Source organism: Leptodactylus fuscus, chromosome 2 (genome assembly GCF_031893055.1).
Source record: "Leptodactylus fuscus isolate aLepFus1 chromosome 2, aLepFus1.hap2, whole genome shotgun sequence".
NCBI lineage: Eukaryota > Metazoa > Chordata > Amphibia > Anura > Leptodactylidae > Leptodactylus > Leptodactylus fuscus.
Window position 1 is genome coordinate 184,021,338 of NC_134266.1, and position 16,023 is coordinate 184,037,360.

General features: G+C 39.8%; 1 protein-coding gene across 1 annotated transcript in view; it reads left to right on the forward strand.

Annotated features, from left to right (window-relative positions):
• Positions 1–2,118: 2,118 nt before the first annotated feature.
• The window catches only part of NALF1 (NALCN channel auxiliary factor 1), a 407,113-nt gene continuing 393,208 nt past the window's right edge, over positions 2,119–16,023 (forward strand). Inside the window, exon 1 of the mRNA XM_075265299.1 lies at positions 2,119–3,174. Within this exon, the coding sequence (XP_075121400.1) occupies positions 2,425–3,174 (750 nt within the window). The 5' untranslated portion in view covers positions 2,119–2,424. The remainder of the gene's footprint in view (positions 3,175–16,023) is intronic.

Sequence of the window (16,023 nt, forward strand, 5' to 3'; positions counted from 1 at the left end):
AGTGACATCCACCAGGCACAGCAACAGGAGGAATGATACCAGGCGCCAGCGATCCTTCTTTCTCCTTGCCTTTTTTAGCCCTTTTAGTATCAGCTGAAGTGGGAACTCCTTAGTCACATCGGGGAGGCCTATCAAATTTAACCCAAAAGCCACGCTGGATAGGTGCCTTGCTGCAGTTGCAAGCGGACAGCCCTGCTGCTACCAACCAAGCCACGTACTCATAAGTTAAAACCCTGCAACCCTCTGCATCCATTGCCCTGTCAGGATAGCCAAAGGATAATCACTCTTTCCACGATTTCTTGTGGCCTGCCCAGGTAACTGTTAACACCTTCTTCAGTAGTCATGTCAATTCTGGAGCACCATATCCATAGGAAGGGCGAGCATGGGGAGACCACCAACTCTGCCTTTGGATGGTAATCCCTGAAGCGCTCCCACTGGAAACGAGAAAGAGAGTCAGCAACAACGTTGTCGATGCCAGGGACATGTCTCGCTTTAAACGCTATGTTAAATTGCAGGCAACATAATATCAGGTGGTTCATCATTATTTGAATCTATATATCAGTACATTTAGAGGACCATCCCACCTCTTGGCGCAGAGCCAAGCACGACGAAATTCCTCATCATACCTCCACCATGCTGAACCACTGTACACATTATATGCTGAGAGAATGATATTCTGATACACAAACAATGACAATGTGCCAAAGGCCTGTATCCAGTTGTTTTTGCCACTCTGGGCTTTTTATCCTCTCCTCTCCTGTATCCTCTCCTCTTCTGTATACCCACTCTTTATCCACTGTAGGTTGTTCCTGAGATATCAGCGACCATATGTCCAAAAATTCCCCTTTTATAATCTTTTCTTTCATGTCCACTGACATGTGTGTGCCCAGCGGTGCCACTCCACTGAAAAATGTATCACTCCATAACCAACTTTCTGGTAGCTTTGCAGACACACCCATTGCGGACTTAGGAGGAGAGGCTGCCTCCAGTTTCTCCAGCATTGCTCTCATCATCTCTATCACCAAGTCATTATCCTGCCATGGTGTAGCCTCGTTTGGTGTACACGGTGCCCTCCCCTCCAGTTTAGACAGCATAGCCTTAAACATATCCAAGACATCCCCACCAGTTGAGGTCTGTGTAGACCATGCTTGTGAACATGTCAACTCACCTGTCGGTATGATGGTTGGATGTGCACTGTCCGGTGGGTGGCTGCAGCAGCGTTGATCCTGTTGCTGATGGTTTCGGGGTAGCCATGGGCTCATTTCTCTGACTCTTAGAACCCACATGGCCATGTGACCTTCTAGCTGTGCGTTAATCCCTCAAGGATGAACCAGAGGAGTATGATGCCGACCTCTCCCTGCTATAGCCACAATGACACCTTCTGCCTTGCCTCCGGGACCTCACACTATGCTGACTTATGGGTCTCCCAGCGGATGATCCACTGAAGGATCTATGCTGACTATGACGGGGGCTCCTACTGTTATGTCGTGAGGTACTGGACCTAATAGATGCTTCTGCCTGGCGCCGGGAGTTGTTGGACCTACTGGACTTCCTAGAGAGTCTAGGCACAAGAGGTGTTATGGGAGCATTTTTGCCTACCATACCCTTGGTCTGCTTGCCTTATGGGCCTGTGCCCTTTTTGCAGCAGAGTCCAATGGCCAGCGCTGTTTTTGCCTAACCACCTTCCCTTTAAGGTTGCAGGTTGCTCCACATGTGGTAGCTTTAACCCTGCTGAGGGTAGGAGGAGGGCTTGGAGAGAGTCGGGCTGGTGGTCTGGCTGTCCTTGCTGGATGGGCTGTGTGCCCCACTGGCTGATGGGGGGGGCTGGGCTGAAGGGACTCCAGCCATGCTGCCCCTTTTTGACTTACTTTGTGTAGTAGCTGCTCTAAAAGCCGCTGGTGGTGCTGCTGTTCCTGTGCTGGCTCCATAGCATGTGGTTGGAAGGCAGCAGGGCAAGGGTTAAGCAGGGAGAGAGAAAGTGAAAACAGAAGTTGCTTTGTCGGTGCTGGCAGGGATCCAAAAAGACTTCCCCGCCCAGTGCTGCCCTGCATAAGCCTGTGGGCGGCCCCGCCCCCCTCTCCGGGCCACTATTGAATGGTAAGCCAGCTGAGGGGAAGGGGGAAGGGATTCCCATGCACACACGGCCACTCAATATCCAGCTAGCTTATGCAGCCAGCCGGCTTGCAGGAAGAGGCATGCAGGCAGGAGGAAGGAGGCTTCTCAGGAGTGCTATGGAGAGCCGTGCTGTGACAATGCCTGGCTCCCTGTCTGGATGGATATAGCTGATCGCTATTGCTGCACCGTATAACGGAGACAAGGAAGGCAGCAAACAAGCCAATCACTCCTCAAGTCAATGACTATTGTGGTCACCCTGGCCAAGGAGCCCTCACGGTGGAGTCAGCCAGAGCAGCGCCTTTCTAAAATATGACCAGGGGTGCTTGGATGTGTCGGCAGTTTGATGACAGCTCCAAAATCTGGTTTGCACCCCGGGAGAACGAGAAACCTTTCACTGATTCAGAGAGGGCTCAGAAATGGCGACTGTCTTTAGCATCTCTCTTGTTTTTCACAGTTCTGCTTTCTGATCATTTGTGGTTCTGCGCTGAGGCGAAATTGACAAGGACCAGAGACAAAGAGCAGGGCACCTTAATGTCACCACCACCACCTCCACCTAGCATGGCTGAGCAGTTCCCATCATCAGTGGAAGGACCTTCACTCTCACCTACCCTTCAGTCATCTCCAGAGAGCCTTAGCCAAGGCAAAAAAGCTATTTTTCTAGGAAATTCTACCAAACCTCCTCTGCTAGTAGAAACCTGTTCCCCACATAGTCCATTTGGTCAATGTTATGTTGTTGATGATGCTGAGTCTGTGTGTAGGAACTTGAGTGAGGGCTCATGGAGTAAGCCTACTCACTTCAACTTGAGTCATTTTTACCTTCCCTTTTGTAATTCCTATACACTTTCAGATTTGTTTTCTGGGTTCTCAAATCCAGACACTTTGAACTGTAGTGGGAACATGGTGGAGAATGGGGATGTCTCTGGTTGTGGCCAATGTGTCCAGGCTTATAGAGGCTATGACCAGCGTGCTCAGGAGAAATATCAAGAATTTGACATTTTGCTACAGAAATATTTACAATCGGATGAGTATTCGGTCAAATCCTGTTCTGAAGACTGCAAGGTAGGACATTGGGTTCTTTTCCATGTCTTTGGCTGGCCAATCTTTTTGGACATTAGACAAGTTGCTGTGGTTGACATCCAGGGACTGACAGCTGATGTTTAGTACTTGAGAAAGTAATTGATGTCTCCCTGTGCATTACATATGGATGTGCTGCCTGTTACTAGTGAGCAGTCTACGGATGTAATGTGACTGCAAGGCTTGACTGTGGCCTGGGCTCCACTGCGTACAATCTGATGCTTGCAAGATTTTATATCTAGGAGCACCTACTTCTGTTGTTATATGATAGATTACCACCTTGGTTTCTTGTTGACAGTGGTATATTGGCACTGATGTTTAAGATATATTCATTTGTACAATGTTTATTATATGTTTATGCTTATGAAGTCATTCTTTAGAATTGTCTCTGTACGTGCTGTAGTGCTCTAGCTGCAGTATGTTTTTTCACCTCTTATTTATAACCATGTAAGAGGTTTTAGGACACATGGCTTTCACGGTGACCATCAATCTTTGTTAGCCTGATTTATTACCATAGCCTTGTAAGGATTTTAACTAAGGAGCAAGAAATTGTATTGAATTTTTACTGTTGTATAGAGCCTTGTGATGATCATGTTACATTAATGATGATACTCAATGTTTTATCTCATTTACATTTATTACTAGCTTTATTGCTATGTAATAGCTACTGAATATGTAAAAGGACCTCTTGCTGTATGGGATTGTAAATGATATAAGATATGAATACTATACAAAATGCGGCATAAACAATATGTGTTATGAGATGCATACACTGATATGTGATACCATGATGTGGTGGATTGGACTTTTCAAGCACAAGCGGAAGGCCTGCAAGGAAGGATATGCTATCAGGCCTTCATGTGAATATAGGGACATATCAAGGCCTCATCTCACTGAGAAATGTCTATGTGGATGTACAGCATTCTAGTTGATATTGATATATTATTTCAGGAGGTTATATAGTGGTAAATTTAACTACTGATCTGATGTTGCTTAACACATTATCAATAATCATATTGCTTATTGCATTAACAGCTATGATATGACCAGACTACCATCGTGATTTATTCTCGAGATGTTATTAATATTTTGAGACATTTTACTTGTTCAGTTCACTGCGGAAGATCAGTTGCTGTCCATGGTGCTGAAAGCCTGTTGTGGATTTCAGGGACTGTGATCTTATAAGATGCTGCTTCTTTGGTTAGGGAAGGGTTGAACTAGTGTTTGATTTATAAAAATATACTGAATAGTCACTATATGTGGGAACCATCTAGTAGTGTATTGGACTAAAATAGGTCTTCAGACCTGCAGCAATTCTTTTTGGCATGTATAGGTAACATCCCCAGGTATCAGAGACCAATGGTGTTCAAAGAAAACATCCTGCCTCGCAATGTTACTCCACCTCCACCAGTCTGAACTTTGGACACCTGCTGATTTCAAATTTTGACCTTTTGATCAGCATTGTACAAAAGAAATCCGGATTCATCTGATCAGAAAATATTTTTCCATTCCATAGTGGTACAATATTTGTGCACTTGTTCAAGCTAGAGTCCAGCCCTTTTATTTCCTTTAAAAGCAATGGCACTCAAACTGGTTTTCTGTGCTAAGGAAGAATGAGTCGTACTCTTAGACCTGTTAGTTCAAGCACTAGAGTTGTATTTGGCTTCAGGTTTCTTGACTGAACTGTGCTTATTTGTAAGATTGATACTTGGCAACCTCCTCTGGCCTTTATGTCGATGAGTTGGCTTAAGCCCACAGATCCAGAGGATGTTTTCCTCAGTCACCCCACTTTTGATATGCCATCAATACCAGTGCATGCCCCACCTGGTTGGCAGTTTTTGAAATATTGTCCACTAGCCCATCTATCGTCAGTCACTATGCCTGTTTCTAAGTCACACTGAAGCTAATCCATGGAAAGTTTGGCGACTTGATTTTATGCTTCAGTGGAGGTCACCTGTCTAATTTTCAATCAGTAAACCTTCAATTGTAAAAGTGACCTTTCAGTGGATATGGCATAATTGTGTAATTTTGATCTACATATAGTTCAAGTCTTAAAAAAGTTATCCGACTAATTTAAAAATATGAATAAATAAAAATCACCTTTCATATGTTCCTCCTTCTAGTTCCAGGCAGGAATTGGTGACACACTGTCTGTGGTCACGTGGCCACTGAAGCTTATGGACAGTGTCCTGGGTATACATGACATGAAAGCAGTTTGAATACAGGTCATCTGAGGCCAGTGATTGGCTAAGGTAGTCATGTCAAACTGTTATAGTACAATCTATCGACATCTATTACCTTACATGATCTTACATGATGATACTATTTGTGTAAAAAGTTGGGAAGTAGAAATTGGAAACACCATAAAACTGTTGGAGTCATGCCAGCAGTAAATTTAGGAAGCAGAAAATATTTATTTGTGTTGAATTATGATGCATCATATGTTACGGCTATAGCAGGTAAATACTGTCATGTCTGTGCCAAGTTTATTATAGCAACAGTATTGTTGTTTCTTTAAAATGGAAGATTTTCTTTGTCATGTTCAGTAAGGATGTTTATCCAACATTTAGGCAATTAATGGTCTTGATGTACTCTTCTATGTTTATATCTCAGGGGGACTTGAGGGTCTCATTTATTACTGTGGATAAGGCATTTTGCACGTAAATGCAGAAAGAGTGAGAAGGATGTAAGAATAATAGTTTTCATAATATTATATGAGGCATATGTTTTGTGGCTGACAAATTCCATCCATCGAACATAATTCTGAGAAAGGTCTTGTTGCATGTGTTTAAGCCCATCAAATGGAAAGTGTTGTATTACTTTATGATTATTATTGGGGCCTTTCCATTTGCTGGTTCATGCTGATTCTTAAAATATAAATGTGAAATGTCACTGAGCAGATCCGAAAGAACTGAATGCATTAGGAGTACTCTTATCTGTATACAGGTGAATGCATATCCATAGCTGTAATGACGTAATACCGTTTCCTATGACATTATGTAAGGTACAGTGAGTAAATTATATGTCTAGTAATTGTGTTATAATCCTACAGTCAAAGCACAGTTGTGAATTGCTTGTTTCCTCTCAAACCACATGCAGGTTTGCTACGATGATACACATTTGTTCTATAAACACGTGTTCTCTATATACATCTGTAAATAGAGACAATATCAGTGATATGTGTTACTACAGGTTATTAACCAGTGAAATGAAGTGTATAACCTGGCTGCTGTTTCTGGCGATACAAAAAAAAACAAAACGGAGAAAACCTCAAACACTAAATGGATTGTTGATGCTGAGACACATCTTTATGTCAATTTATTTATCTCTCTGGATTATATCAATGCACTGTGTATGATACATGATATAGGATCACCTGAACACCTGTGAGATCTATTGGATGGTAATCTTATTAACAGGTGATTCCATTGTATTTTATACGTGGAAGTGACTAGTGTTCAGCACTTTCCTTAAAGGGTTTTTCCACAAATATAGCCATATTTCAATTTATTATATTAGCAACATTTTTTACAAATATAAATAATTTACACATTTGCAGAATAATAGCGATTTTCACTAACCACCTTATTGATGATAGTGTTTTGTCTTGATTGGTTGCCAGTGGATATGACCATAACTACAAGAATGTTGTATAGTTTGATACCCAGTCATAACTTCCTTATTGTAGCCAGGTTGTCAATCTGTGCAAGAACTCAGAAGCAGGCAGGGACACTATATGCATGTAAAGATAACTCAGCCATGGGGCAACACGGTGGCTCAGTGGTTAGCACTGCAGCCTTGCAGTGCTGGAGTCCTGGGTTCAAATCCCACCAGGGACATCATCTTCAAGGAGTTTGTATGTTCTCCCTGTGTTTGTGTGGATTTCCTCCCGTATTCCAAAGACATACTGATAGGGAAAATGTACATTGTGAGCCCTGTATGGGGCTCACAATCTAAATTTAAAAAAAAAAAAAAAAAAAAAAAAGATAAATCAGCCACAATAAGAAAATCATGGCTGGGTTTCTGAGAAGTACCAAACTATAGAAAGCTCCTGCACTCATAGACCTATCCATTGGCAACCTGTCATGGCATGAGACTGTCACCACTAGGATGGTTAGAGAAAAATGTTAAAAAGCAACAATATTTTTAAATATTTAGAATTCCAAAAATGTTTATTTTATGGATATGGCTATGTTCATGGGAAAACCACTTTATACTGTAGAGTACATGTGAGAAGGTGCCATTGGTCTTCTCCCCTCTATGTCCAATTTGATATCTCCATAACATTCTTCTGCTAAAGCATTTATAACAAATAAATAGTGCTCTACATAAAGGACGGTGTTTTGGAAATTCAGATTTGCGGAAATATCCAATCCTAAAGAGTTTAGCTTCTGTATCTTAGTGGGGATTCCAACTCCATGTTATGTCCCATGTGTAGGAAAATAATGTAACATTCTGCCCCTGCATAAATAAACATATCATTCGACTTCCTAATTTGGAATTTTCATTTTTTTTTTTACTTTTTCTGCTCAGCTGCTGATTTTTTGGATAACGAGTTCACTGTAACATGTCCGTATTAATTTACTTTACATTATGGAAAGTGCTATAACAATAGGAATAATACTCACCTGAGAATCTTCTACTGTTCCTATGCTGATGCTTTCTTAGTTCCCAGCTAATGTATATATCCAGTAAAGTAAGACCAGTAAGACCTCACATGTCAGCACATGGCTAGTGCAGCTGACAAATTATTTTAAAGGTGACGTACTGACACTACTGACATCATGGTGGGGGCCAGTGATTGGCCACCTCTGTCACAATATTACTGGATCTGGGAAAACAGAGAAATTGGAGAACAGCGTAGGTGATAAGTAAGGTTTGTATTACTCTTTTTGTTATTTTCTACAATTTTCAGCTCTTTGTAAAACATTTTGCAAGGCTGCAAATGCCTTTTATTTCTATATGACATCCACTGTAGTAGCACATGTTAGGACTTTATCCCCTTCCCGCCGATGGCACTTTTTGACTTCCTGACCAAGCTCGATTTTTCAAAACGGACATGTGTAACTTTATGTGGCAATAACTTTGGAACGCTTTAACTTACCAAAGTAATTTTGAGATTGTTTTTTCGTAACACATTGTACTTCATGTTAGTGGTAAATTTTGGTTGATATGTTTTGTGTTTAATTATGAAAAAATAGGAAATTTGGTGGAAATTTTGAAAAATATGCATTTTATAAAGTTTGAAATGATGTGCATTGCATACAGAAAGTCAGACCGCCAAAATTATATCCTAAATCTCATGTCCGAGAGCTCTGCTTTATGTCGGCATCAAACTTTAGTCACCCTTTTATTTTTTACGAACATTAGAAGATTTACAAGTGAAACAACAATATTCAAAATTTTCAAGAAATTTCCAAAACCCATTTTTTAAAGGACTAATCCAGTTATGAAGGGGTTTTGAAAGACCCTTATATTAAACCCCCCATAAATCACCCCATTTTCAAAACTGCACCCCTTAAATAAGCCAAAACAACATATACCTAGTAATTTAACCCTATAAGTGCTTAACAGGAATTAATACAAAATGGAGGTGAAATTTTAAAATTTCATTTTATTTTACTAATATTTTCATTTAGCCCTAGAATTTGCACATTCACAAGGGGTTAAAGGAGAAAACGCATCCCACAATTTGTTATGCAAGTTCTCCCGACTACCATAGTACCCCACTTGTGGGTGTAAACTAATATATGGACGCACAGTGAGACGCAGGAGGGAAGGCACGCCAAAGAGCTTTTAGAGGGCAGATGTAGCTGTGATCAGTTTCAGGAACCATGTCGCTTTTACAAATCCCTTGAAGAGTCAAAACAGTGGAAACCTCTAGAAAGTGACCCCATTTTGAAAACCGCACCCCTCAAAGAATTTATCAAGTGATGTAGTGAGCATTAGTAACCCCAAAGTGAATGTGTAAGCTGTGCGGAGTAAATTGGGTACACCAAATCCCATTCTATTTTCCCACCAGCTCCTATGACGCAGACGGGGAAGAGGGGCATTCTGGGGGATCAGCGCTGGTGTATTATCTCTTATAAGCTCTAAATATGGGGTGTCCCCTGAAAACGCTCGCACAGCTTATACATTTCCTTCTAGTCACAGCCACTTATGTCCTAATGATTTGGCGACTTTTGGGGGTTTTGTCTTCACGTTGTACAAGCTAGATTTTGATTTTTTTTTTCTGGCAATGTGGCCATATTAGGGCTTGGTGTTTGCGGTATTAGATGTACTTTTCAATGCCACCATTTTGGGGCCTGTAACTTATTGACTACATTTTATTAACTCTTTCTGGGTGGGATGTAAAAGGAAACATCAATTCTGGCATTACTTTTTAGCATTTTTTTTTTCCCGTGCAGCGTACAGCATAAATAACATGTGACCTTTATTCTGCAGGTCGGTACAGTTACGGGGATACCTCATTTATATTATTTTTTAATGTGTTGCTATTTGTGCAGAATAAAATTCAATTTAGGGTAAAAAATCTACTATTTTTGCATCGCCATCTTCTGAAAGGCATAACATTGTTATTTTTCGCTAGACAGAGCTGGTTGAGGGCTTATTTTTTGCGGGAAGACCTCTGCTTTTTATTGGTAGCATTTTGGTTTTCATCTAACCATTTGATTACTTTTTATTGAACATTTTGTAAGGGAAAGGTGGTGAATAATCATTATTTTGTGCGGTTTTCTACGTTTTTTTTTATACGCCGTTCGCCGTTCGGATTAAATAATGTTTTAATTTTATTGTTCAGGTTATTACGGACGCGGCGATACCAAATATGTAATGTTTTTTTCTATTTTTCTTTATTTTACATAATAAAACATTTTATATGGGGAAAAAGGGATTTTTGGGGCTTTATTTATTTGTAATTTATTTTAAACTTATTTAAACTTTTTTATTTTTTACTTTTTTTTCACTTTTTTTTCCTGTCCCCATGGGGGATTGAAGCAGTGATCGGCTGATCACTGCTTCACTACATATACGCTGCAATACACGTGTTACACGTGTATTGCAGAGTATAGGAAGCTGTCAGCCTGTGTAGACGCACAGGCTGACAGCTTCATTTACGGCAGGATCAGCCAGGCGCGAGGACGAGGTAAGTGAAGGGGCAGACCCGGGGTCACTGATCAGACCCCGGGCTGCCCCCTACGAACACCGGCACCCCCCGAAACCGGCGCGGGGGGTACCGATCGCCACCATGTTATGTTGAAACCCCGGAGGTGCCGGTGGTCATGTTGACCGCCGGCATCTCAGGGGTTAACACCCGCGATCGGACCCGGTTCCGACCGCAAGTGTTACGGGGCATTGTCAGCCGTGTATTACGGCTGACACCCGCTGTGCATGGTGCGCACACAGTTTCTGTGTGCGCACCATGCATCCGCAGTAATAGTACGGCGGTTTGCGGGAAGCCCTTCCTTGCAGCGCCGTACTATTACGTCGCATGTCGGGAAGGGGTTAAATAAGCGTCATCATGTTGTTCTGGATGGCCATCACCCAGGGTTAATCTCGGGGGGCGGTGACTTTTTTCTTTACATTTGTTGATGAAGGATCCCAGGCCTGTTGTTACTATACAGTCTCTATCAGAATTAAATTAATGTAGTGCAATACATTAGCATTGCAGTATATTATACTAGTGATCGGTTAAATAATAGTAAACTAAAATGCAATTATAAATATATTTTTAAAAAATATATATATATATAACATTTTAAATCGCCCCACTTTTTACCTAGATTACAAGTAACAATAGCTAATAACAAACCTAAACATGTTAGGCATCTATTTGTGAAAATACTGGACTTCTACACAGAGAAAAATATGATATACATTTTAGTGGAAAAAAAATCAAAATGGCCAAACCATTGCTTTTCTTGCTAATTCCCCTCCACCAAAAACGTAATAAAAAGCAATCAAAATGTTAGACAATCTTCAAAAAGGTATCAATAAAATATGGCATTGTCCCACAAAAAAAGATGCTTTAAACAGCGCCATACACTGAAATCTAAAAAAGTTTTAAGCGTCAGAATATGGCAAGTAAGACATATTTTTTCATGGCTTGTTTTTTTTTTTTTTTTTTTCTTTAATGTAGATTGTGATTCCCATATAGGGATCACAATGTAGATTTTTTCCCTATCAGTATGCCTTTGTAGAATGGGAGGAAATCCATGCAGATACAGGGAGAACATACAAATTCCTTGCAGATGTTGTTCCTGGTGGGATTTGAACCCAGGACTGCCAGGCTGCAGTGCGAACCACTGAGCCACTGTGTTGCCCCAGCTTCAGGTTTTTGTTAAGGTGTAAAATATAACAAAAACTTCTTACATTTGATATTAATGTAATTTTACCAACACACACAATATAGCTGCTTTTGACTTGACAGCGGATGCTGTAAAAATAAACCCCTTAAGATGCCACAAATGCAGTTTTTTTTTTGTTTTTGTTTTTTTTTTAAATCCGTGAAAAAGGAAAAATAATAAAAACCTATTGCTTTTGAAAGGTAGGGAGTAAAAAAACAACTATGGTGGCATTGGGAAGGGGCTAAGATATGTATTATACATACATTTTACATTTATGCTCTATTCTAATGTTTGGTATAATATGATTTGCTAAATTTGCAGATTAAATGTTCAGATCAAAATTTGAAAATATTTGATAATATTTTTAGGTATAGGGAAGAGTGTTGCACATGTGGAAATTTAGAGAGAGCATAAAGAAGTAACCCTATTCACAGTCTGGGGAATTATACACATATTGCAGAGTTTAATTGGACCTACTGTATAGTGATACATTTCTCCAGCGCGAAAGCCATTGCAAAGCTAGGGAAAGAGTTCACTTTGCAGTGTGTGCAGTGTGTTATTAATGTATTAAGTGTCAAGTTAAACTTTATACATTTGAAATGGTTTGTGTATTAAAGGGGTTGTGCAGGACTTCATAAACATGGCTGCTCTCTTCCTCATGTCTGTTAATCACATAGCAATGCCACATCTTCGTTCCATTACAATGAATGGGACTGAGCTGCAGCATGGCTATGTGACCAAACGGACATGATGTCACTTCCTGAGAAGAAGAAAGTAGCCATGTCTTTGAAATCCTGCACAATTCCTTTAAGGTGGCCATACACAATAGATTAAGTGAAACTAAGTAACCATGCTAAGTGTATGGGGCCTCTCAACTCTTAGTGTGTGGCAGATGTTGGAGGAAAGAAGGATTGTTGAAACTCATTCTTTCTTGGGAAGGGTTGCGGAGGACAAGTTGTGTTTGGTCACTAGCTATCTACCATGCTTCTAGAAAATGCCATGTAAGCACATTTCTAAGGAGAGTTGTCGTTGTCATTCTATTCCATAACATATACAACCAGGATAATATTTTCAGTATGTGTTTTTTGAAGCTCATTTGGCATAATGCTAAACATAAGGAGAACATAATCTATTTTTAATCTTGTATGAAATGTACAATGCTTTACTGCAATGAGCATCCTACTAGTACAATATATGTGTATAAGTAAAATCCTACACTGCAGCACCCTCTATGCTGATCTGTATAACTTGGACTTTTCAGAACATATTTGTAGGGATTATAAATTCAGCATTTCTGGTTTTCAGCTGGGAAAATGTATAATTAGTAAAATTGTATAATGGGCCGTACCATTCTAATAAACTGGAAGTTGATAAAAAAAATGCAGCATTGATATTTCATATGCTACCTAATTAGATAATGAAGACTCTCTTTAGTTTTACTCGGATTGATATAATTAGATTGATTCGTACTGACTGATTCACTTTATTTCTTGTTAATATAAAATGTTGCTTTGTTTTATATCCCTGTAAAAAATACTTTGTAAAAGCGTCGTATTAAGTAGCTGAGGTTAATTTAATGTATTCCTGAAAACAAATTATAAGCGTTAATTACATTATATTAGAATAACGTACGACAGTAAACGAGTTTTAAAAATGAAATCACAAACACCAATATTTAAAGACGTTTTATTACAATTTATGTTTATTAGGTCAGAACTGTCATGGGACACGGTTATTTCTTCATCCAGGCAACCAATTAGACAAACAAGTACAAGTAAAAAGAAGGGTTTGTGTATTCATAATGCTGCTTATAATGGGGTACATTACAGTACAGTACTTTATTCTGTTTTATTAGGTTTATTAGATTGTATTTTCCTGGTGCATCCATTATTCTCTATGTACATATTGATACTTGTAATACAATGTTCATAGGACTACACTAAGGCCTGGTTCACATGTGTGTTTGATAATCCGTTCGGGGAGTCCACATCGGGACTACTGAATACACTGACAAGCGGTAAGCAGTGCAAGCACACGGACCCCATAGACTATAGTGGGGTCCGTGTGCTTTCCGCACAGTCTCCGCATGAGTCATGCGAACAGGAAAGTAGATCATGAACTACTTTTTCGTCCACATGTTCCATACGGACACTGCGCGGAAAGCACACGGGCCCCATTATAGTCTATGGGGATCCATGTGCTTTTCATTGCTCACCGCTTGCCAATGCGTTCGATAGTCCGTTTGAGGGGTCCCCATTGCGGACTCCCCCAACCGGATTACCGAACACAGATGTGAACCAGAAGAACCTAAGAAAAGCAAAAGACGCAACAAAAACCTTTAGAAGGAAATCACAAGAAACAAACATTTAAAAGGAAAATGGTCATTTATATATTTGCATCCGTCTTTCTCTCATCTCATACAGTACTTGCTGAAGGTCATAAAGCTGAAATAACAGAATTTCTTTACAAGGAGATCCACAATAGAGAGCAGTTGATCTCTGAAGGGGATTTCATTTCTCTGACTAGCTAAACATTAGGTTCACATTTTACATTTCTATAATGGGGAATTAATTCCCTTTATTCAGTCAGCTTTTAAAAAAATTACATGCAAAAAGTCCATGTAAATACAATCGTATACTGGGCCAAATTATGGTTTGGCTATAGAAAAATGTATTTTTATTTTTAAGGGGTTTGTTAAGGATTAAGCATTATTTTTTATTAGTTATACATGAAGATATTACTAAAAATACACATAAATAATGTTTATTTTTAAATTCTACTTATTTTAATTTAAGGTTCAAATGCACGTTAGAGCTTCATTTAGCGAATTTCATCCAAAAAGCTGAATGCACTTTTTTTTTTTTTCTCGGGTCGGGGACTTTTTTTCTGATATTGCACAGATCCAGCACTGCTGTTATTTTTATTTTTGTATTCTTATAACGGAACAGATGAATTTATATAACAGCACAGATAAGAACATGACATTGCCCCTTCCTAAATCTAGTGCTGTGTATGTATTTGTATTGTACCAGATCTTTGGAATGAAGGCAAGGTCATTCATATGTTGTACGAAAAGTATAAGGTGACTACTCTGTTGTGCATTATGTCCTGTACAGTGTACATCTAGGGAAGAAGCCATGTGCAGGCCCAGCCATAGCTGCAATTTAGCCAGCAAAGGGGAACTTAGCTTTACTTTTGGATTTACAGGTTTTCACTGGAGTTAGGTTTTATATAAAGACTAATTTGTTAGCATTAATTTATCTAAATATGTTTTATGTCTAAGCTTTGCCTTTTCGTACAGTGTTTACCTGGTTCATTTGATTTCCAAGACATTTTCACAGAGAAAGTATCCAGCTGTTGCTGTTCCTGAAATATTTCACCTCAGTTGTCAGGGGACACCTGCTAAAACTAAAGATGCTGGAACTACCTCTAGTGCTCTGTCATTTATCCTTAGAACACTGCTGCTAAGTCCCAAGTGCCACATGGCATATATTTAGAATGCACAAAATGTCATTGGTATTTCAGACAGTTTCATTACTGTCAATAATCAGCTGGGAAAGTGATCACCACAGTTTTAATAGGGTTATATTGGCAATAGGATGAACATTCAATTGTTCTGTGAATTAAAATACTCTATAAAGTGTTGATCGTCTTCAAGAGTGTGATTTTGCGAGTAAACAGAAACATAGCGGCTGTCAAATTTCAAAGAATAGGGTAAGCGTTATGTAATACTAAGGGGTTGTTTACATGTAGGAATTTGATGCTGATTTCAGGGGGATCCCGTTCCTAAATCAGCGGCAGATTCCGCCCAAATTCTGCATCCCATTGTTTTCGATGGGAGGCAGAGATCGCAGCAGTATGCTGAGGGATCTCCATTGATGCCTAAAAACTCCTGATTAGCCCATGTTAAATGGGTAAACCGCTTAGAGTTAGAGGAACATGATTATTTATGAAGGTTTATCTTAGAGATTGCACCAAGTAAGGGACTTTAGAAAGAGTCCTTTGGAGGCTATTATCCCTTTCATCATGGTACCCCTGGGTATCTTTGGGGTGATGTCCACCTTGATGTTGTTTAACAAACCAGGATCAGTTTATCAATAGGTATCATATATCCTGGTACCTGAGGATCATCAGACTAGGAGATTGGGCACGTATATCGCCTTATATCTTGGAGGATACGATGACCACATCAATCCGACTAAGGGGCAAATTATATACGCACCGTGTCTAGAGGTCAGATGTTGCATATTGTGCCGTACACTGTTATTGGGACAACTATTATAGGTCCTGGACTATAGGGAGTGGCTGTGAATACACACACATTTAACCTAATTATTAAACGTTATGCTGGAAAATTAAGTGTCCTGCTCGATCTTGCTAAATATTCTGTCGATGATTTAGGCATGGAGATTGTGGCTTGAGACTCCCCACTGATTAACTCCATTCATAGGGACCTAATCCATGGGCAAAGTTTCAGTGGAATGCCAAT